This window comes from Fukomys damarensis, unplaced genomic scaffold (assembly GCF_012274545.1).
Source record: "Fukomys damarensis isolate Sample0158 unplaced genomic scaffold, DMR_v1.0_HiC HiC_scaffold_25, whole genome shotgun sequence".
Taxonomy (NCBI): domain Eukaryota; kingdom Metazoa; phylum Chordata; class Mammalia; order Rodentia; family Bathyergidae; genus Fukomys; species Fukomys damarensis.
The window spans coordinates 22723344-22747037 of record NW_022900937.1 but is presented as its reverse complement, the minus strand read 5'-3'; the positions used below and the strand labels follow the sequence as shown (position 1 = coordinate 22747037).

The following is a 23694-nucleotide window of genomic DNA, read 5'->3' as shown; positions in this document are numbered from 1 at the left end:
AATCAGTATTATTTAACATTTAGAAGGAGAAATCAAAATGTTTAGTTAGCATGCAAATGACTCTCAAATATCCTGAATTTCCCTAAAATGTTCATGCATATTCAGATAGCTTTACTGATACTCATATAATGAAGAGCCCTTTTAACTGTAAAATCACTTACCATTGTTTCAATATTCATAAATATTCAAAATCTGTGTACTAAACTCTATTCTACAAAAGCAAGATTAAAACAAATATGCTCAAGATCCCTTACTTATATTTAAATAAGTCCATACAAATATTTATAATGAGCCAACAACTCTGATACAGAAACAGATTTAAGAGAATACAATTACAAGTTAAAGATATAAATCATATAAATAAATATTTATTTAGGAATGATATTTATTGAACTGATACCTTCTTAGAAATGCTAGCAAATATTAAGATAAATGACAATGATGGCTTAAATTATGTATATAAATCCTTTCCCTAGTGATCTTACAGTTCTGTAGGGAAGAAAATATATGCATCAACGATTGTATTATATACAAAGTAGAAAGTGCTACAAGGGAGGGCAAATAAATGTAAAATGAGATAAAAAATAAGGCTTTTTCTTCTTGTGGAAGACTGCTGAGAATACTGCAGCTGAGGTAGCATTCAAAAGATATACAGGAGGGCCAGGGATTTAGCTCAGTGGCACCACACCTGCCTTGAAAACACAAGGTTTCTGAGTTTGACCCCCAGTACCGAAAGGATATAAAATTAAATTAAATTAAAAAGTCTAAGAGGAGATAATAGAGTAAGTAGCAAGAGCAAGAAAAAATCAAATGTGTAACATTCATGAAAGTTTTCTAGATCAAAACAGATGCAAACTGTTAAATTCACTCAATGCTGGGCAATATCAATTGGAAGTGAAGGAAGAAAAATCCTCCATGAAATTTCAGAATTCAAAAGATAATGAAAAAAATGCCAAAGCTTCAAGAGAATAAGTAGAAATTTAAGTCAACAAAGAAACGATAAATCAACTCCTAAGAGTAGGCCAACAAATGATAATGAAACTTTATGTGAGGGCAAATAATTTTCAGAAAAATTGGAAAGGCTTAAGCTTTATTTCTCTTATACTCTTCCTGAGAAATATACTATAAGATAAAATCAGGAAAAGTAAATGAAAAAGAATCAATCAGAAAAAGTAGAAATCGTTACCCAGAGAACACACTTTGAAGGAAAAAATAATGAACAAGAAGGCAAAAGCCTGATAAAGTTCTTTAGTTGTTTGCTGAAAAGAAGATCAACTGTATATGATGCCAGGAAAAAAAAAAAAAAAAGTTTTAGAGTAGCCACTGACAAAAGAACTAAAATAGCAGAGCTTATAAGAATATTAAACGTGTATCTATAGCTGATAACCCTAAAACAAAAAAGCAACAATTGTTTGAAAATCAAAGAACAGAAAATATATCTGAGGTAATGTTATTAAAAAGCCCTAATGTCAGTATCAGACAAAAAAAGATTTGACCACAACAAGAACTAAACAAGGTAAAACAAGTGTTTCCTGCTGATAAAACAAATGTCATATTCTCTGGATACTGAGACATACTTTTTCAAAATTTTAACATCTTCAAAATCAGGTGGCATCTTATAATCCACGGTGTGTCAGATTAGGTGAAATACAATGACCCACCAGGAAGCCAAGTCATGATTCCTAACACACTATCAATTTCCAAACAGATAAAACAATAATAGTTAGGAATTCAAGAATTAAACAAATCTGTAATCATACTTTAGTGGAAACATATTCTTAGAAATTAACACATTAGGTAGACAAAAATTAGGAGAAGCTCCACAGAATTTAAAAAACAAAAGTTTGATCTAATAAATACTTAGAAATCATAATATCCAGAAAACTTTAAACCCATAGAGCCACCAACAAAAATGGACTAAGCATTAGATCATAAAAAGAATCTCAAATTCCAATGAACTGGGAGATGCAGGGTCATTTGCCCAATTGCAGTAAGGAACTGCAGGTCTGAGGAGCATGAAGGTCTGAGGTTTCATAAAGGGAGAGGGAGTACATCAGAGAAAACCAATGGGACTTTCCAGCAGCCTGAGGCCCAATTTGAATTGACTCTTATGAATACTGTACTCAGTTTCACTGGTTTGAAGAGAGTAATATTTAATTCTAAAATGAAGCAATTCAAAACTACCCAATACCAAACTATTCATCAGCAGTTGCCCAAGCTAGAAGACTGATGAAAGACAAAATTGATTATTTCAAAGCAAGGAAGTAACAATTTAAATGATTCCATAGGTATCACAGCTCCTTCTCTGAGGAGGTGACCCTCAAAGGCAGAAACAACTAAGCTGATCACAAGGAGTATATTCCCTAGGGGAGCTTTTAGTACACATGTATTCTGATAAGCAGCCCTGGCAGTGAATTGCTGTTTTAAACACATGACTTACATAAACAATTGGAGGAAGTTATAAAATAGAATGAACACAAAATACTCCTCCCATTCTGATGTACAGGAGGGATGCTTCAATTTTAAGGAAGTCATCTGACTTTTCCTGACATCAAAAGCACTCATTAAAAAAGGTGTGCCACATGTTAATGACTGTTAATGACGCACCTACCAGAACAGTGAGCCCAGAAAAAATACAGCTTTCTCTCCTGTAATCCTAAACCAAAATGCTGTCTGCCCAACAGATTGCAACATCCCAGAAGAAAGGAAGAAGACAAAATATGTAAAAGTATTTTGCTTCTTGCCCATTTAGACCAATAAAAAGGAAAAAGTGATTTTGTTTCAATGTGCTTAATGATTTACCTTAATCATAATCAACTATCCAAGATATTTTGAAGAAGAAAAAGCATTAGCATTTTTTAAGATTCAGAAATCCAAATTCTAGCAGTTTTTTTTTCTTCAGACTGCAAAAAGCAATAGAATTCAAGTAGTTCCAATCAAGATCGTTAGCAAAACTACTTTAAAGGAAACTACAACTACTCAAATTTGTAAATGAGTATAAACTGAAGAAAAATCCTGAAAATCAGAAGAAAACCAGCACCAAACTGGAATCCATCTAAAAAGTTCAATTTTACCACTTGAGGCCTACAGCACTCAGGTACAAATGTGTAAGAGAAAACTCAAGACAATAAAAGTTTTTCTTTTGCTACCACCTAAGCACTACTACCTGAGAACTTTAAACATCACATCTAATTTTGTAATATTTTAGAAAACTATACTTACTCATCTTCAAATCTGTAGCACATGCTTCATCTTTCAGAAAACACAAAGCTGTAATAACTATGATTTAGAGAAACTGCCAAACACTCTCAACCTATTTTTTCTCCTACAGCTTTTTAAGAAATAAAAACAAAGTTTAAAATTACCTTGAACAAAGTACAAATCATTAGATATAGATTCAAATGTTTAAACTTTAATTTATAAATTATTTTATTTTACTTTCCAAAAATTTACAATATGTTGTTTGTCTTTTACTCCCCAACTTCGGACTTTTCTAATTTTATTCTTCAGCTGTAACCACCATTAGCATATTGATGTGTAGGCTTGTAAACCTTTATAACCCATATAAGCATGTATACATCTATTTCCTTCTTTTTCATCTTTTCCATAAAACAGAGTACACATACTTTTCTGCAACTTTATTAACATAACTGAAAAATTTTTACATGTAGATCTAACTTACTCTTTTTAAGTGCTACCTAGTATTCTATTGTATTAATATATTCAACTAATCCCCCTTTATTGGTTGTACTAATTAGATTATTTGCAGATTTATGATAATCTAGCACACAAAATTTTAAAGACTTGGTGAGTATCTCTGCAATATAGATTATGAATAGAACTGTTTGATGAAAAGGTACAGGAATCTTAAAATTATTCTTAAATTGCATAAAAAATAACCCTACTATTAACAACTTAAAAACATTTCTTAATCTAATCTGGAGGACATAAAGTTAAAAAAAGGTAAACTTGTAGTACTAATATGCCCACAAAATACTGGTTAATGTAGAGTCACAAAAGTATTTCATTTTGGCAGAGAAAAGTTTATACATGAATATGTATGTATATGTGCAAAAAGCACAAAAGCTCCTTCTAATCCTTCAGGTTTCAACATAAATATCACTGTTTCAGGTTCTGTTTAAAATAAATCCTACTCTCCCCATTAATTCTTTAACTAAGAGCTTTCTTTTTATTTCCTTTAAGTAGATATAAAAGCTGCAATTATTTTATTTATTCATTTTACCTGTGTATTATCTCCAATAAAAGAATATAAGAGCACTGAACCATGACTGCTTGTGATTAGCTGTTGTAATCCAACAGTTAGCACAACAAACCCACAATTTTATATAGCATACAGAATTTTGCTCAATCTATATTTCCTGAAGGAATAAACAGTGTTACTTTTTTTAACATCAGATAACTCTAGAAAGTAAGATGCAGAAGAGTTAAAAAGTAAATTTACTTTTGTATCAGTAAATCATACATTCTTATTTTTGACAATGAACAGGTATTATATTTTAAAATATTTTACTGTTAGCTTAGTTTTAACCAGACTCTCCATCTAGTTTTACAAGATTATTTTCTTGTTTTGCAAATGTAATGATCTAAATGAATATTAAGTGGATTTCTTTAAAAAACTGCTTCATGAAGTTAACATTTTATCTTCATTTTCACTTTAATGCTGACTAGTGAATTTCCACAGGTGCTTTTGCCTTTATGTTATTCCAAGTTACTATTACCTTAAAGTTACAATTTATAAATGCTTTATATACTATTGTATTATTTGCTCCTCAGAGGTGTGCTGTACAGAGATGATTGTTTATAATTATAGACAAGAAAAGTGATGTTTAGGTCAATGATCTCACCACAGGGAATGGGAAACAAATCCAGTAACTTCTAGCACAATGTCTTCCACATACATGCTATGGTAGGTAGCATAAAATTATTAACTGAAAGGGCTTTAGTCTGTCTGCAAACCATATATTTTAATACCTTAGGTAGAAAAGGTCTAACACACCATATACTGACTACATTGTTTCTAAAAACACCTGCATGTAACAAAGCATTTGGAGTGGTAAGGAACCCAAAAGATCATTTAATTTCTCGTTTTATTTTTGTTTTTTTGGCACGGGGGATCGAACTTCAGACCTTGTACTTGTGAAGCAGGCAGCAGCATCACTGAGCTAAATCCCTGGCCCAATTCCTCCATTTTATAGAAAGAAAATCACAGAATGTTAGTCCCTAATTCAATCATTCAGTAATCACTCTTGACTGCTTAACAACAGATAAGACCTAGAACCCAAGCATTCACATTACATTCATTTTCAACCTCAGAAAGTTCTTAGACTTCAAGGTTAACAAGTCATATTACAAAGGGGTGAAGAGAGGGCAGGGGCATGAGGAAAAAATGAGAACCAAGATCTGTCATGTAAAGGTACAAGATCCCAATGAAGGGGCTGGGGATAGCTTAGAAGTTCTGCTGCCTGCCTTGCAAGCGCAAGGACTCGAGTTTGATCACTGGTACCAAAACAAAACAAAACAAAAAGATCCCAATGATGAACGTAACTGTACTGTAAACCTAAAAAGTACTGATAAACTCAATGAAAAAAAAATGTCATAACAATTTACCTTGAGTAAAACTTTTTCAAAAGTTGTAATTACTGCCACAAAAAAGGAAAATTACTGATCAGAATTTATCCTTTAACACCAGTGCCAACTATTGAATATTCTAGTGCTTCAAATTCAAAATATTCTACTAGTGACTACAAATTTCCTGCTACCTAGCCAACTTTTAATTATGCCAAGCCATTAGTCACTTATTCCAAAACTTCTATTATTCAACACTAACCTCAGATACTATATGGAATTTTGGGCAAATGTTTCTGTCAAAAAAAAAAAAAAAAAGGTGATGTTCAATATGCATCCTTATCTACCATGGCCACAATATTCTAAAGTCATACAATGGGTTGGTAAAGTGTTAGTTTCCTTTACTAAAAACAAGTTCATGATACTCCCTTTTCATCAACCCTTCTTCCTGTGCTGGAACTAAAAAACTGCCAATTATCAGACTGGGTATGAAAGGACATACAGGAAAAGAACGTATTTCTATGATTTTACATTCCAGTCCTATGATAATTTTGGAATCTATTTTTAAATTTAAACACACAAGAAGAAAGGCCAATAAAAAGTTAGTGGACAACAAAACACAGATATTTCCTTCTAATTTTTACTACTCTTAACATACCTGCAATAATTTAAATGATAATGCTTTTATGAAAATATCATTCAAAAGACATTTTAAAAAACAGTATTAATTTGAAATGGCAGTAAAATTAAGAATGCTTTTGTTCAACTGAATATTTTAAAGGACACAAGATCTAAAATCAGAGTTGCAGTTAATAATAAAATACATAAAAAGTTAAACATTAACAGTGTATTCTAAATGTCTTGATTAAGAAAGCATGTTTTAAATGAAACTCAATTTCTACTTCCCAGCTGGGATACAGATTGTTTCCTGATGATATGGTATAAATGTTTTATATATTTTTAACTGTAACTATGAAATCTCGTTTAGTGTTTCGGCAGAATGATGGCCAGTATACATAGCCACACATTAGATGGAAATCAGAAAACTCTTCCTACAGAACTACAACTTTGCGTCAAACATGCTCAAATACTCTAAACATTTTAAAACAAGGTACATACTGTACATGAAGATAAGCCCCATCACAACAGATTTCTTTACTTTTTCAATGATCTCATGTTCTAGCAGGTGTGTCTTGAAGAGGCGAGGCATAAAGGTGTGCTAACACTGTACCTGTAGGTGCTACTTCTCTGTGGAGTCACAGAGCACATTTCCTTCTACTTATTCACATGCTTTATCTAACTGTCTTCTCTTACCCTTATATTCTTCTCCCTCCTGTCCATCTTTTGTCTTTTTCCTCCCTGCATCCTGCTTTTTTCCATTTAAAAGGCTGTAAGTAAAACAGACTTACACTGACTAAAAATAAGAGAATCACAAACTATCAGGGCTAAAGAACATGTCAAGTAGTCCAGAATTTGGCAAACTTTCTGTAAAGGGCTAGAGAGTATGTATTTTAGGTTTTAGAGACCAGTCTTTCTCTTTGTCTAAATTACTCACCTCTGCTATTACAGTGTAAAAACAACCAGACAAGACATAGACAATCTCTGAACAAATGTGCTGCTTGTGTTCCAATAAAATTTTGTTTACAAAGCAGGAAGTGGGCTGAATCAGGCTGGTGGACCACGGTTTACCAGTCACAACCTAGTCCATTCTCTAGTGAATATCCCTATATTAATGTCCTCCAAACTGACCTTTAAAATACTAACAGGTCAGTCAGAAACAAACCAACCAGGACATACCATGGTCAAAGAGATGTGGGAAATGCTGTTTTTTTCTCTACCTACCTACCTACACACACACACACACACACACAGTCCACTCTTGGAAATTCAGAGCACTGAGATAGCTAACTAATGTTGACATTTTGGTATGCTAATGCCTAAGTGTGTATATGTGTGTAGTTTTTAAAAATTAGATTCAGATTTGATATACATAGCTTCGTATTTTACTTTTCTACTTGAAATTATATGCCAAGATTTTCCTGCTTCATTAAAGTGTTCAAAAACATAGTTTTCAAAGACCAAACAACTTTTCCATTGTAGGTTTCTACTGTAACTATTTCAATTACCTCTTCTACTTTGAGACACTTAAATAATTTCTACTCTTTCCTTACCCTTCTTTCTCTTTTAAAATTACTAATGCTGATATTAATTAGTTTTTGTCCAAATCACTGATTATTTCCATAGGAAAACCTCCTAAAAGAGACAACTGATTCAGTCATTTTTAGATATTATTATGAAAATGGTTTTAGTAAATGACATAACAATTTACAATCTCAATAAGAGAAGAGATATGAACCTAATTCCACCTTAGCTGGCCATTAAAGAAGTAACGTTTGAAATCTTTGCCAGGCACGGTGGAGCATGTCTGAAATCTCAGCACCCTGGGAGGCTGAGGCAGGAGGAATAGCCAAGTTCAAACCCAGCCTGGGCAACTTAGCAAGATTCCATTTCAAAGCAAAACGCAAAAAAAGGGCTGGGGATGCAATGTGAAAGCCCTGGGTTCAATCCCTAGTACCACAAAAATAAACAAATTATTTTTAAAAATAATCTTTATTACTAGGCAAATACAATATCTTATTCATGTAATTTACACACCTGTGAGGTTGATTATGTTACATGTATAAATGCACTCTATCTTTGCTGTACTGTGAGTTATATGCTTATGTTAGTTATTTTATCACTGCCACTTGCTTGCTGGTACACTTGTTACATTTAGAATAACTTTTGTGATAGAATACTTCTTGTGATATTTTTCTCTAGCTTATCTCCTCTTTAATTTGGTTATGGTATTTTTAATATACAGATTTTCATCTTTATACTACAAAATAGTAAAATTTTCCTTGGTATTTTCTATTTAGTATAAGCAGATGGTGAGACTTCTATTTTCTTTCAATGAATTCAGTTAAAATTTTAGCTCTCATTTTATTTTTGTTATACAGTAAAAGTATAATTTAATTTTTTCCAGATCAACTAATTATTCATGTATTAGGTAGCATATAATCATTTCAATCTGTATCAATTTGGTAATTCACTTTGTCATATATTAAAAAATTGTGAAAAATAAGCTTCTTTTTCCAGCTACTTTTAAGCCATCATATTTTTTTAAAAGATGCGCAGATACAAAATATAGAGAAGATATACAAATTAGCATGACAGAACAAGGTGTATTAAAATAATTTAAATAATTGCAATTGGTAGGAAGAAAAAACCAGTATGAAACATACACTATCTTTAGATAAAATGTTTGAGATCTTATTCCACAGAATAATAGTGGATTAAAGAAAATCAACAATGTATTTCCTGATCACTAAGGAAAAAAGAGGGTGTTATTAAAAGATTCTACTAATGGAGTCTGGAGATTTTCAAGAATATTTAGTAATGAACTCTGGATAACTGGTATTTTTCTAAAGGCAGAAAAACAGTATAAGATAATATCATTGACCTTTTATAATTCCATTATTTAAGAGAAGGTTCAGGGATTTCAATTTTTAAAGCATAAAAAATGTCACAAGACCAACAAGAGACAAAATATTCTTCACATACATGAAAATAAAATAGTAACTGTCTTAATTTGTAGAAAGAAAACAGTTTGCTTAATAAGCTAATAATCTAACAAAGACCAAACTTAACCCCTTTCTTGAGGTTTTTGTATAGACTACTCTGTGGTTTTTGATATTTTTGTCCAGTTTTCTGCCAAGGCTAGTTTTCAGACCTACTAGCTTCCTTTTCAAATTTTTGGCAGAACGTTGTTCATTCATAGTATTTCTTTACTATGTATAAGATTTGCAGTAATATCTTCCCTTCCATTCCTATAATTTGTATTTTTCTATTTTTTTCCTGGCCAGTCTAAATGTATTTAATTGATATTCTCAAAAAAGGGCTTTTGGTTTAATTTATGGGGTTGTTTTCTGATTTCTGTTTTTTTGCTATATTTCCATTCTTCAGTATTTCCATTCTTCATCATTTCCTTCTTCTGTCTTCTTTAGATTTGCTTTTGTTCCTTTTTTATCTCCGATTATTGGAGATTGAATCCAGGGCCTTTGTACTACACTACATCCTTGGTGCTTTTTAATTTAATTTAATTTTATCTTCGGTGCTTTTTTAAAATTTTGAGACGGTCTTTTAAAAATGTTGCTCCATTATCTTCTAGTTTGTATTATTTAAGACAAAAATTCTACTGGGAGTCTCATCTTTGCTCCTTTGTATGTCAAGTGTCCTGTTGCTTTCAAGACTTTCTCAGGCTTAGTTTCCAGTAGTCTGACTGTGGTGTATATTTTCACTTATTATCATCAATCTCACTACACTGGTATTTAGCTTCTCAGTTGTCTGAGCTGCTTTCTGGACTTATGGTTTGACCTTATTAATTTTTAAGATTCTTAATCATTACTTATTCATATATTTGTTTTACCCTTTTCTTGTTATTTTGATTGTGCGACTCTAATTTAGTTATGCTACACTGCCTGCTTATGTCCCATTTTAGATACTATTTGGTGAAAACATTTTATTTTATAGATGTATCAAAGTTTATCCATTCATATCCTAAAAGATATCTTGGTTGCTTCAAGTTTGGATTAGGAATAAAGCTGATATAAACATGTATGCAGGTTTTGTATAGGTAAAACTTTTCAACTAATTTGGGTACCAAGGAATGTGACTGCTTGATCATATTAAGGTGCTCTTGTTTTTGTTTTTTGTTTTTTTGGTACCAGGGATTAAACTCGGGTCCTTGCACTTGCAAGGCAGGCCACCGAACCGCTGAGCTAAATCCCCAGCCCCAATGTGCTCTTGTTTTTGATCCATCTTGTATTCTTTAGGGATACATTAACAAGTAATTTTTAAAAGAAAGGTATATAAGAAATGGCATGTAGATAGTATACTTTCTAAGAATATTTTTCTATTATCTTTATATACAGAAATCACAAAAGTTGAATTTAGTTCTGTTGACAGCTTTTTCTCTCAACCATGAGTGGACTTTTTTCCTTCGTTTTTTTGAGTCTACTAATTTTGAGTGACCAATGAACAGCAGTATTATTAACATGTGGACACTGTAAGGCCTATTTCTCTGTCAAAATATTACTGAGGAGGAGGTGTTTAGCCCATCTAATCAGGAACTGATATAGTCACACAGATTTCAAATTCCTCTACTAGTGAACTCCTCTGCATAGACACCAGAGGGTTTTTTGTAGGTTTGTTTCTGCTTTCCTGTCAGTGTTCAACCTTTACCACAGGGATTTCCCTGGATGCTCCTGAGCTTCCTAAAGCAGAGAGTATCTGTGAATTGTTTCTAGGACCATGGCTGGGGCAGATACACACTCAACTGTCCATAGTCCAGCCTCAGTCTTAGGTAGGCTTGTAGTTGTTCTTCCTGTGGCAGCTAAAATCTGCTTTGTATTTCTGTTGATCTTGGGTGGGAGTTTCTGGCTCCTCCTTAAGTAGTAAATGACTGCTTTTTGGTACTGGTATAGGATTCTGGAGCCTAAAATGATGTTCTCTACCCCTTTCTTTTCCATATTTTCCCCAGAAGTAGTGAGTTTTTGCTTGTATCCTGTATGCAGAGGCTTTCTCTGACTCACAGGAGCCGAGCAGTTTGGCTTCTAATCTCCCTACAGAAACTTATGAAATAAGGTTTTCTTTCCTTTCCTCACTGGTGTGAGACTTCAAGAAAGATGTGAATAAATCCAAGGAGCTTTGTTCCCATCTCCCAGCTGGACAGAATGCCTCCTTCATTTTTAAACCACAGAGATAGATTTTCTAATCTTCTGCTCTGCCCTCTCTCAATATGGTGTACCCCGAGGAGCCAGAAAGAAAAGCATTTACAAGCAAGTACGAACATCCTTTGAATATGAGATGTCAGATGACAAACTAGGCCATATGTGGCCTTTAATAATTATTTTAAAATTTGGCTTTTTCCCTGCCACTTTTATGGTAGCCATGTCTTTTTCTTGTGTTGTGTCAAAGGTTAAAAAAAAAATCATATGACTCATTCCTTGGGGTTTGGGGTGAGGGGTTGTCCTGTTTTGGAATTTACATTATTTGGCTGCTATGCAAGCTCAATTCTCTGATGGACTCGAGAAGTTATGATTTTCTAGATTATCAAGTTTTCTCTTATGCTGAGAGGGAGATGTTCTCTGCACACTACAACCTAAGTAGAAGTAGAAATCCCCTTCTACTTCAATTCATCTTCCTTTTCTATGTTTGTAAAGGGATCATCCTTCTTCTAGTGACCCAAATAAAACCTTGGAGGTATATCTCACTTCTCTACATTTAATATATAATCAGATGATAAGGCCTGAATCAGATAAGACATTACTAATCTCTTTACTAGTATCCTTTTCCCATTTCTCTGATATATGCACTTATCATATCATAATCTTCCCATAACATCATTCTTTCAAATCAGCCTGGACTCTGCCTTCCTCTAATTAAACTTAGATTTACCATCAGACTGTCTTTCTACAGCACTGCTTTAACCTTTTACAGTCATGCATGTCCATTAGCAATATGATCCTATCCTGCCACCTTCCTTCAGGAGTAAGTTCTTTATTCTACCATACTGATCCAGATTCTCTTTTTGATCAATATCTGGAAATCCTATCTTTTGAGGCCTATTACAGAGGGGGCATCTTACATCAAAAAAATTCCCTGATCATACAGACTGAATCTATCTCTTCTGCAGTGCATGCTGCTTTATTTGCAGTATAAAAATAACCCTCATCTACCCTAGGCACAGTGGCACAGATATGTAATCTCAGAATTCTGGGAGACTGAAGCAGGAAGATCTCAAGTTCAAGCCCAGCATGGGCAACTTAGTGACTTAGCAAGACCTTGTGTTAAAATGAAAAATAAAAAATGGCTGGGAATGGCCATGAGTTCAAGGCCCTGAGTTCAATCCTCAGTACTGCAAAAACAAAACAAAAATGCAAACACCTCATTTGGACTGCATTAAAGAATAAATCTCTTACATCCTTTATGATATTATAAATCCTAGAAAGGCAAAGATAAGATATTATAAATTATGTTCCATCTTTCAGCTTTCCCAAATAAATACTTATCTTGCACATTAAAATAAAATGGCAAAACAGGCATGGTGGTACATGCCTGCAGTTCTAGGACTTGGGAGGCTGAACTGGGGGAACCACATGAACCTGGAGATTCAAGACAACTCTGAACAACATAGTGAGACCGTACGTCACAAACAAATAAGCAAAACAGAAAACAAAATCAGTAACATGCTACCTTCCTTCTTATACTGTATATTTTAAGCATTCTCAATAAAGGTCACTAAAAAATTCAACAGCCTGTGAAATGCTTTTCTGAAAAAGAATCACACACACTATGACTGTAATTTTTATAACATCCAAGCACTTTCAGGGAAACCAATCAGTCTTTAATTTTTTAAATTTAGGCATTATTTTTATACTTTCAGAGTTAGATTTCTTCTTCAGAGTTGGATTTATGATGATAATCCTGAACACAAACATACTGAAATCCCTCTGCTTAGTACCACATAAATACATCCCAACATAGCCACAAAATTTGCAAAGTGCCATTAGTGTTAAAAAAAAAAAAAAAAAGCCCATCTATCCTACAGTCTACAGCTTGCACCATTCCTTATTTGGTAACTGTATTCAACCATTTTGCCAAGATGGGAAACTGACACGTTTCTACTAACCCTAAAATAATTTCCATTGAACAAGAGTAAAATCAAGGACAGGCACAGGCAGAAAAAAGCAGTTCTAATATTTTATATCATATAACAGTAAAGTATATTTTTTAAAATAGCATGTAAAAATCCAAAAATAAAAAAGCCAGAGATGTGGCTCAGTGGTGCTGCGCAAGGTCCTGAGTTCAATCCCCAGTACCAAAAAAAAAAAGCCAGAGTAGCAACTATCTTTGCCAACAAGCACACTTGGTCAAGTGATAGTTGTCGGAGAAATTCTTCTGGGAACCATGATGGTACCTGACCATAACTGACTCATACAAAAGATCACAAGTCTAAAGTGGCATCTTTTTCATGCATTCTTGAAAAATGCTTTGGTTGCTTAAAAAAAAGAGGTAAATAAATAATACAGCTAATGGTTATCTTTATCAATTTAACACAACTATTAACTGTTAATCAACAATCCAATTTTTAGTAGTCATTTAAAAATGTTCAACACAGCACTGTCAGCTTTTTTCAGAGGAAAGTAAAATTATTACTAATTTACGGACCATTTTAATACTTTCAGAATAGACTTTTTGTTTTTCAGAGTTAGATTTATAATGATAATCTTGAACACAAACATACTAGAGGGTCTGGCACTGAGGATGGAACCCAGAGCTTTTTCCCCCAAGCTCTATCCCCAGCCCTTTTTAAATTCTGGTACAGGGTCTTGCTAAGTCACTAAGTTGCCTAGGCTGGGCTTGAATTTGTGATGTTCCTACCTGAGCCTCCCAGATTGTTAACGCAAAAAATGAGACAATTTAAATGTTACTTAATAGGGAATCAGTTATATGGAACAAAGTGTGTGTATGTATATGTGTATATATGTGTATATGTGTATACACATATACATTGTTGAATTTATATATATATATAAATATATATAAATTCAACAATGAACAATGAATCAACAATGTTGATACAAACATTGTGAAAATAAATTGCAAATGCGTATTTGTTCACATGGAAAGTGATCCACAACATATTGTTGGAAGAAAGCACAAGGTTATAAAAGGATATAAAAGCAAAAGGTTATATGTGTGTTTCTATACAGTATCCCTAAATGGAAATATCTGGTGTATGCTCCAGTTACCAATTATTGCCTCTGGGCTTCTAATTCAGATTTCATCGCCTGCTCTACATAAATGAAGCTGGGCCCTTTCCTTTGCCAGCTGGCACACATGTTAATGTTAGCAGTACAAGGCACTGGAGATACACTGAAGGGATTTTTTTTCCCTGGTTCCAGGGCCCTGCCTTAGTGAGGACTTGTACCAACAGCTTTCCTTAAAAGCCAAACCTCAAGTGATTTTTGTCACCTCTGCTGAGATACCTCCCTAGGAAAGTTTTCCTCAGATGCTAGAGAGTGAATTCTAACCAAGTTTCAACAGCAAACACTGTATCGGCTTCTGTGCCACCCCATGTAGCACAGCCACAGCCTTTACAACAATGTCTAGATCTCAGTCCCAAGAAGGACCTCTGCCTGAGCACTGTCTCAGACCTAGGAGTTCCTTGTATCTGTGAATTTTACAATTTTTAGGGTTCTCTTTACTTTTTACTAGCCAACCTCTACTCCAAGCCATTTATTATAATTAATAATTCCGTGCCAGGGATTTAGCTCAGTGGTGCTGCCGCCTGCATCGCAAGCGCAGGGTTCCGAGTTTGATCCCTGGTACCAAAACAAAATAAAAAAAAAAAAATTCCTTTTCCTGTTGAAATAACAATAGTTTCTCTTGATTTGACTTTTACTAATACACAGGGAAATTCTTTTCAAAGTTGTCTGAAGTTTTTATAATATACAGGGGGATGATAAACAGAAAAGGCAAGTTAATTTAATTTAGAAAAACTAAAACAAGTTCAATGCAAAATAAATATTACAATATTTTTCTTTATAGGGTAGAAATATAACTGTGAGATTAAAGTGACTGAATTCTGAAAACTACCCATTTGTGTTAAGATTATAATTATTCAGTGTTTCTTAATGCTAATTTCAACTTTATCTGACATTGTGTTCCAAGGTAATTTTAAGTGATGCAAATAAATTTAGAGTGCAATTCTTTTTTTCTCAGTCATACTGTATCTTGGCCTTTTCAAACAAGCTATCAGTCAGGAACCCTAGCATGATCACAGAGTTAGCCTTCTTTGTCTGACTGCTTAGACCCTCTTACCATGTTCAAGGATTATCAGCTGGGCTCCAGCTTGCACATTTCCAACGTCATTCTCAGCAATACACTGATAGAACCCTTCATCTGACTTCACCAGACCCAAAACTTGAAGATTATGTTCCTTCTAAGGAAGAAAAATACATGTAAAATTTTATGATTTAATTTATAAATATAAACTCAAAATCTCAAGGATTTATTCTTTTTGGGAAAGAAAAACAAGTAAAATTTTATGACCCAATTACTAATTACCTACTTACATACCTGCTAACACAATTTTATATAAAAGCATTGGCAGAATATTGACTTAACTGCCCAGAATTAATATATACCATCACAAACAATAAAGAATTTAACAAGCATGGAAAGTCTTATCTTAACTTCTGCTTGCAAAGTCATTTACACCTTTGCTTGGAAAAATATCTGGCAAGCAATATAATGAAACCATGGTGAAGTCTAAATTAGTTTAAGGCTGGGGACTTAGCTCGGTGGCACCACAATTTGATTCACGGTACCAAATAAATAAATAAGTCAGTTTATAGCACTGTTTTCTTAAGATTATCTGTAATATCAATAACTCTAATAGATTAATTACAATAAAGTGAAGTTGTAAATATATGTTTTCTAAAGAATAAAATACTGCATGAATGTCAACTATTGTTACTGGTATAATAAAAATGGTTTAAATTTTAAAAATAGTGCAGGAGCCGGGAGTGGTGGCACATGCCTGTAATCCCAGCACTCGGGAGGCTGAAGCAGAAGGATCACTGTGAGTTGGAGAGCAAACTAGGCTACATAGTGAGTTCCAGGTCAGTCTCAACTACATAGTGAGACCCTGTCTCAAAAAAACAAAAACAACAACAACAACAACAAAAATTAGTGAGGGAACATGACAAAATAAAAATGATAATTTAATCCTAACAGACTGCTTTATAATATGGATACATATAGGTTACTTTCTGTAACATGAAAATACATATTTCAAAAACAAAGAACACATACCCACTAAAAATGAATTACTTCTGGGCTGGGGATTTGGCTCAATGGTTCTGCTGCCTGCCTTACAAGCGCAAGGGCCTGAGAAGTTCCATCCCCAGTATCCCCCCCACAAAAATGATTTACTTTCTCAACACATTTATAATGAGACAGTAAGTCTTTAGCAACCATAAGTACATCTTTATGAATGTTACGTTTAGATCTTAAGGTATACCATTAATACTTATCACTAAAACTTAAGATACTAATTCTATTATTAGAATTGAGGGGTAGAGACAAGGTGTCACTGGGTAGTTCATATTAGTCTTGAACTTACTACACAGCCAAGGTTGGCCTCAAATTCATAGTGATCCTTCTGTCTCAGCCTCTCAAGTGCTGGGATTATAGGCATCTGCCACCACACCCAGCTCTATTATCAGAATGTTAGATAATATTTATTAAGTGTTTAATCTATATAAAGTGAAAATGTATGGTTGAGAATTCTTTTTTTATTGTTTTTATGAGACAGGGTCTCTATATGTATTCCAGGCTGGCCATGAACTACCTGAGTCATGGTGATCTTCCTGTGTCTGCCTCCTAAGTGCTAGGATTACACAGGAGGCAGGTGTCACTGTGCCCAATTTGAGATTTCTTAAATACATAACATTTTTTCATATACATACTTTAACAAATTTTTTAAACTGACATAAATACATAAAATTTTACATATTGATACAGTACCATATAACAAAACATTTACTTCTTTAAAGAATCTATCTTTTGTCACAATTGTCTCATACTGGGTAATCCTTACTTTGAAGGGTTTGGACATTGGCATACTTTTTTTTATTATGTTTTATAAGGTTTTTTATATAATTAATTGATAGGTTTTTCAAAAGGTTCATCTTTCCACACTTCATGGGACAGATTTCTGCTCTTTGAGTAAAGAGTTGTGAAGACAAGAACACACACCCACACACATATATCAATTATTTCCCAGAAAATGGAGAAAGCTGTGTTTCAGAGTACCAGACTCTTGCTAAACTCTTAAATTTAGTTCAACCACTAATTTGCTATGTGATTTCAACTCAAGCTACAAAAATATTTCTGGGCTCAGATTTCTTATCAGTCAATGACAAAAGTATATTCTCTGTAACCTTTACTGTAAGTTTCCATTTTTTATTCATTTGTAGAACATAAAGTAGCATACATAAGAAAACTGATCTTTTAGTGATAATATTTAAAAACATTCAAAGGTTCAAAATAAAATATCTCTTTGAAAAATACTTACTACAATCTTAAAGTAATCACTTGGAATAACCATATCCCCATTCTTGACCCACTTCACAGTTGGAGTTGGCTTCCCAGTCACTTCACATTCAAATATAATATCCATGGATTCATGAGCATATATATTAGCAGGTTGTTTCAGGAATTCAGGCTGAGCTTTAAACAGAAAGAAAATTAAAACATCAATGAAAAGAAAATAGGTAACTATTCAAATTTCAACCAATTAAGATATTAATGAAAATAAAAAGGTAGCTATTTTAACCATCACATGATTTTTACTGATTATTTAAGCTCTTGCATATTTTTACAAAAGCATGCAACAAATATATGTTAAAACTACATGTTAGGAAACAATTATTGGGGCTGGGGGTATAGCTCGGTGGCACTGTGCCTGTGTGGCAAGTTCAAGGTCCTGAGTTCAATTCCTGGTACTGTAAAAAAAAGGGGAAACAATTATCTTGCAAAATTAATTCCCTGGCATAACTAAGTTTCTCCAGTTACTTACTGAGAAATATTTACTAGATTGACTATATTGAAGAAACTGAAAATATGAATATTACAAGTTGTCCTAAGACATAATACCATTTTGAAAAAGCCATAATTAATCTGGCTGTTAACCTGTATGTATGATAGTTAATTAACTTTATAAGGATTTATAAGATAAATGAATCTGATACTGACAAAAAAGGGGTTGGAGGGGAAGGAGAAAAAGACTGACATGTATTATATAAGTGTACCAATTCCCCCACCATGAATGTAATCATTAGGTACTGCAAACATGTACTAATAAAATAAAATTTTTTAAAAGACAAAAAAGCTATAATTAAATTTTGACATAATCTTCCCTTTCAGTCAGCCTGATGAATAGTAACAAAGTAAGTATTATATTAAAGGCATTAAATACTCACACAACACATTCCTACTAGTAATATCACATGAAAATGTTTTTTAAAGTGAGAGGATCTTTGGGGAAAAGGTAAATGTATTTGAAAAGCTTTGAACACTCAAATTTCCCCCCTTCTTCTTGCCCCAAGTATGTAAATAACTAATTTACAAACAACAGATTCACAAGAATTTTGCTTAGAAGATTGAAATAATCATCTAGACTAATTTCTTTTTTAATGTTAAGAATTTCCTCTATTTCATCCTTGTCAAAGGATCCCTGCTTGAAAATTTCAAATGACAAGGAATCCCTCTATATCACAAATCAGCCAGCTCCCTTGTGGGCTAGTTTCACAGAATAACAATGATGACAGCAGCTGTATTTAAGAGTGAGCTAAAATGTGCCCTACCTGCTGGAATTTTGATGAAGATGGTGCTAAATTTGTAGCAACCTGACATCTTAACAATATGAAGTCTTCCTTTCCATCAACATAGTTTCTCTGTCCAATTGTTTAATCTTTGATTTCTTTCATCAGTGTTTCATAGATTTCAATAAACATCTTATTTATACTTTGTTAGGGATATATCTGTAAGAAATTTGGTGCTATTTTAAGTGGTACTTCATTTTTGTGCTGAAGACTGCATCCAAGGCCTTGCACATGCTAGGCAAGCTTTCTACCACTGAGCTGTATCTCAAGCCCTAAAAAAAAAATTCTAATTTTGGGGGGCCGGGGATTTAGCTTAGTGTTGTCGCCTCCTGCCTTGCAAGCTCAAGGTTCCAAGTTCAATCCCCGGTACCAAAAAAAAAAAAAAAAAAAAAATCTAATTTTTCATTGTTCAATCAGATCATCACCCCAGCAGGTGGCTTTCTACCTCTCCAACAAGGTCTGAGAGAATTTGGATTCTCACCCTCAATACCTATATTCAATTTTCTCTTTGTGTTTAACTTAGCAGCACTTACTGTTGTAACAGTTTCAAATTTTTATCTAGTAAAATATATAGCTCTTTTGCATCTTGGCATCAGCATTTCATTATTCTTATACTCCAAAGGCCTCCCTGTTGCTGTACTATATTCATTCAATATTCATTTACATTTTCTTCCAGTAGTCCTATGAAACAAGTTAGACTTACTGAAGTAACTATCCAGCTTTGTTTTCCTAAATGGCAAGCTCAGTAGTTTGAATAAGAACAACTGAACTGAAAGTTTTAACAATGAAATCCTATGCATGTTTGTGGGTTTGTTTCTTGGTACTGTTTTGTTTTGTTTTGTTTTGTTTTTTTCCATGAATCTGTCTAATCTTAGACTACAGCCACAAAATAATTAAAACTATATACCATGTTTCCTTAATTGGCAGAACAAGCATTCTTTCCTTTATTCCCTCAAAATTTTTCCAACATGTGTACTGAAGGTCTGCATCCCCCAGACAAATGCAGACTCAGCTTAGGTTATGACTTGCTTGACATACAAAGAACTTGGGCAAGTTAGGTTAATGGAAGATTCATCTGCCTCTTGTTATCTATAGCATGTACTCAGGTAAACATCCAGATCTCACCTGTACTGACTTACAACCAACTTGAGTCACAACCAGCCCTTGGGAACCAAGTGAGTTTGTAAGTCAAGAGCTCACTGTAAGAGTCTCAACTTTTTAAAAAATTGCTTTGTTAGCTTTGGATGTACACTAAAAAGATTTCTTTAAAAAAAAATAAACTTTGCTAAAAGCCATTAATGGCCTATGTTTTAAAAACTGATTTACTTTATTTGAATTGGGCAAACAATTCATTAAATTCCTTTTAATCCATGAGTTCCTCTTTTATCTTATCTTTACTTTCAATTTCTTAATAAACCGAGTCATCTGTCCTGTAGAGTCAGCTGCAGTCCATCTTTGGCCAACTGTATTAGCCATGGTAGTATTTAACAAATTCAACCTATTACAGGAGGATACCTCAGTCAACTTGTTTTTTTCAGGTCTACTTCCTAGGCAGTTCCATGTGCTTCCATTAGGAGGTTTATAAATGACTGTCTTTTGGTGATGTTAACAGCCTCTGTCTGACAATCACTGTCCACTAAGAGATACAAATTAGTAATATTCTTATTCTATCATACTTCGTGTAAAGAGACATTCCCCATTAGTTACACTCCCTCAATCCATTACTGAGATGACTCTTAATTATCTGGTTACTTCAAAGCATAGTTTTTATAAAATGGGAGGATAAATGTTGGATTCCCTTTATCTATAAATGCACACATAAAACAAGCACACACAATTTTTCACCATCTCTCTTCTTTAGATTACAAATAGTAGCATACTAATTTTTTTCTACCTTCAAAGCCTGTTCTCTGAACTAAGATAGTACTGTTTCCAAGAAACTGACATGTTCCTTGGGCCTAGGACTGAGGATCCCTCTAAGGCAGATTAAGTAATTTTGGAATACACATAGCAAAATCCTCTTTTTAAAAAACTGAATTAATGTATTTAATTTGGGTATGCACTTTTAGTAAACTGATTTTCAAAGACTACCAGACAAAAATATAAACAGTGATCATATACTTCTCTTTCATTAATTATAAAATAATGTCTTTAAAGTATTCTCTGGATTTTTAACTACTCTGTAGACAGTGTTCAAACCAATTAAACACAATTTAAGAGCAGATGCTTGTGGTTGGGAGGTTAAACTGATAACCAGAGAGTAAATGAGTCAATTACCATAAGAAAATAAGTGTTGTAATGGAAGATCATTCATTTCCTTACCAAAGACATAATTATCCTTCAAATTCTCTGACATATCCGTATCCCTTCTAACACCATCACCATTACAAGAGTAATTTTAATTGCTAAATGTAAAGCAGAACATAATACTAAAACATATTATACTTGCAAAATTCTTTTACTACAAACATTACTTAATTCTATCACCATTATATGATGCAGGAAATTACCACTCAATTAAAAAGGAAAATAATATAGGGCCAACATCAATGGTTCAAGGTTATTATGCTATGATTTGAAAGAGGCTAAGTTCAGTGCCTGTCACATGGTAAATGTTCAGGGCATGGATAATGGTTTTCCCACTACCTTTTTGTTTTCCCCCCTTGGTACCAGGGATCGAACTCAGGACCTTGCACTTGCAAGGCAGGTTGCAGCACCTCTGAGCTAAATAACCAGGGCCCTTACTATGCTATGATTTGGAAGATAGTAATTTTCACTTACATTCATTCTGAAATGTTGGAGATTCTACTGTTTGATTTTAAATTCTTAAGCACTGAAATTCTTATTAAGCTCTTTAAGTAGAAAACAAAGCAACTTTTTCCATTCATGTTAAACTGCACACATGAAGTTCTTAGGCTTCTCTGTAATTCACAATTGTTACCTAGGTATACTCTAGATATCAGTCCTCTACGAGGAGCAGCTGACAAAAATTTTTCCCATTCTGTAGGACGTCTCTTCACTCTACTGATCTTTTGCTGTATACAAGCTCTTTAGTCTAATATAATCCCATTTGTTGATTTTTTGATGTTGTTTCCTACACAACTGAGATTCTGTTCAGAAAGTCCTATCCTATTCTATGTCTTCAAGTGTTTTACCTATTTTGTCTTCCAGAAGGTTTAAAGTTTTTGTTTTAATGTTTAGATCTATGATCCATTTTGATTTTAATTTAATATATGGCGAGAGATATCTAACGTAAGAATACAACCTTTCTATTCATAGTGTAGTTCAGAATAACAGCATGAGAGACTGAGAAATACAGAACCTCTGCCTCACTCCAGATCTGCCCCATCCCAGTATCAGTATTTTAACAGGATCTCTAGTTTGATAAGCACTGCTTGGGGCACTCAGGAAGCTGAAGGAAGATGGTTTGAGATCAAACAAGGCTACACAGCCTGAACTACACAGTGAGACCTCTTTTAGTCAGTTATTCTCAGAATTTAGATAGCATTTAATATATTTAGCTTTCAGATAAATTGAGGGTAAGCATGCTATACTGAGTTGAGATATTCTTATTAAGACCTGATGGGATGAGATCCCATAACTGCATAAAGCAGGCTCAATTGAAAGTACAATCAATCAACACTCAACAGTAGGGAGTGACAGCAGATATGGGAAGACACTTAAAACCAGAAAGAAGCCTGCCCCAGACAGTACTGTTCACTAAAATAAAATCACTCCATTGCCCATTTTGGAGCTTTTGAATTTAATTTTTAGTAAAAAGGTTTGGAGGGGGCAGATTTTCAAGTTCATAAAACTGTTCCACTTCTACTATTCCTAACTCTACACTTCTACAATAAGAAAGAAGATAGCCAGGCATGGTGGCGCACACCTGTAATCCTAGCACTCAGAAGGCTGAGGCAGGAGAACCACTGTGAGTTCGGGACCAGCCTGGGCTACATAGTGAGTTCCAGGTCAGTCTCAACTACATAGTGAGACCCTGTCTCAAAAAAAACAGAAAAGAAAAAAGAAGACAGCTAACATTAAAAAAGAGAATGAGAAGTTTAGGAGACTGAGCATATTTAATATAAGACACTAACAGTGCTCCTTTCTGCAGTACATATATTAACATGAGACACTAACAACATAAGTAAAATCCTTCCTGGTATGGCCTTCTTGATCAAAATTGGTAACAACCTTTTTGAAGTTAAAGAAACAGTTTAATCAAACACAATAAATACTACACTGATTTACAATAAAGCTGGACTATATTAACAGACTGAAGAGAAGACAGCTGAAGTTAATGAGTAAGAGACCCAGAGTGTGCTAATTAAGGAAAGCTTGAAATTCTGAGGTTGAGACAAACAATCTAAGAGGCAAAATAATGCCAAGATGTTAGCCAAGATCTTCTCACTTATTTCTAGGATGGCATAGGCATAACTTTCCCCTCATACTGCAATTTTCATGCTTTTTACATAAAGAATAAAGAAGATTTCATAACACTCTGTCCCATCAGTGTCTTAAGAGGAACACAAGCCCAGCATTCACAGTTCCAGGTAAGAGTCCAAAAAGCTCTGCGAGGCATGAACAATGGGGTATGGCTGCTTTCACTCAC

The 23694-nt window shown here is 33.8% G+C and overlaps 1 protein-coding gene across 1 annotated transcript in view; it reads right to left on the bottom strand.

Moving 5' to 3' along the window:
* Positions 1 to 23694, bottom strand: part of Neo1 (neogenin 1) — a 194275-nt gene that overhangs the window by 74843 nt on the left and 95738 nt on the right. Inside the window, exons 6-7 of the mRNA XM_010627935.3 lie at positions 17774 to 17928; positions 15514 to 15634 (exon numbers count right to left, since the gene is read on the bottom strand). Coding sequence (XP_010626237.1) covers positions 15514 to 15634; positions 17774 to 17928 — 276 coding nt within the window. The remainder of the gene's footprint in view (positions 1 to 15513; positions 15635 to 17773; positions 17929 to 23694) is intronic.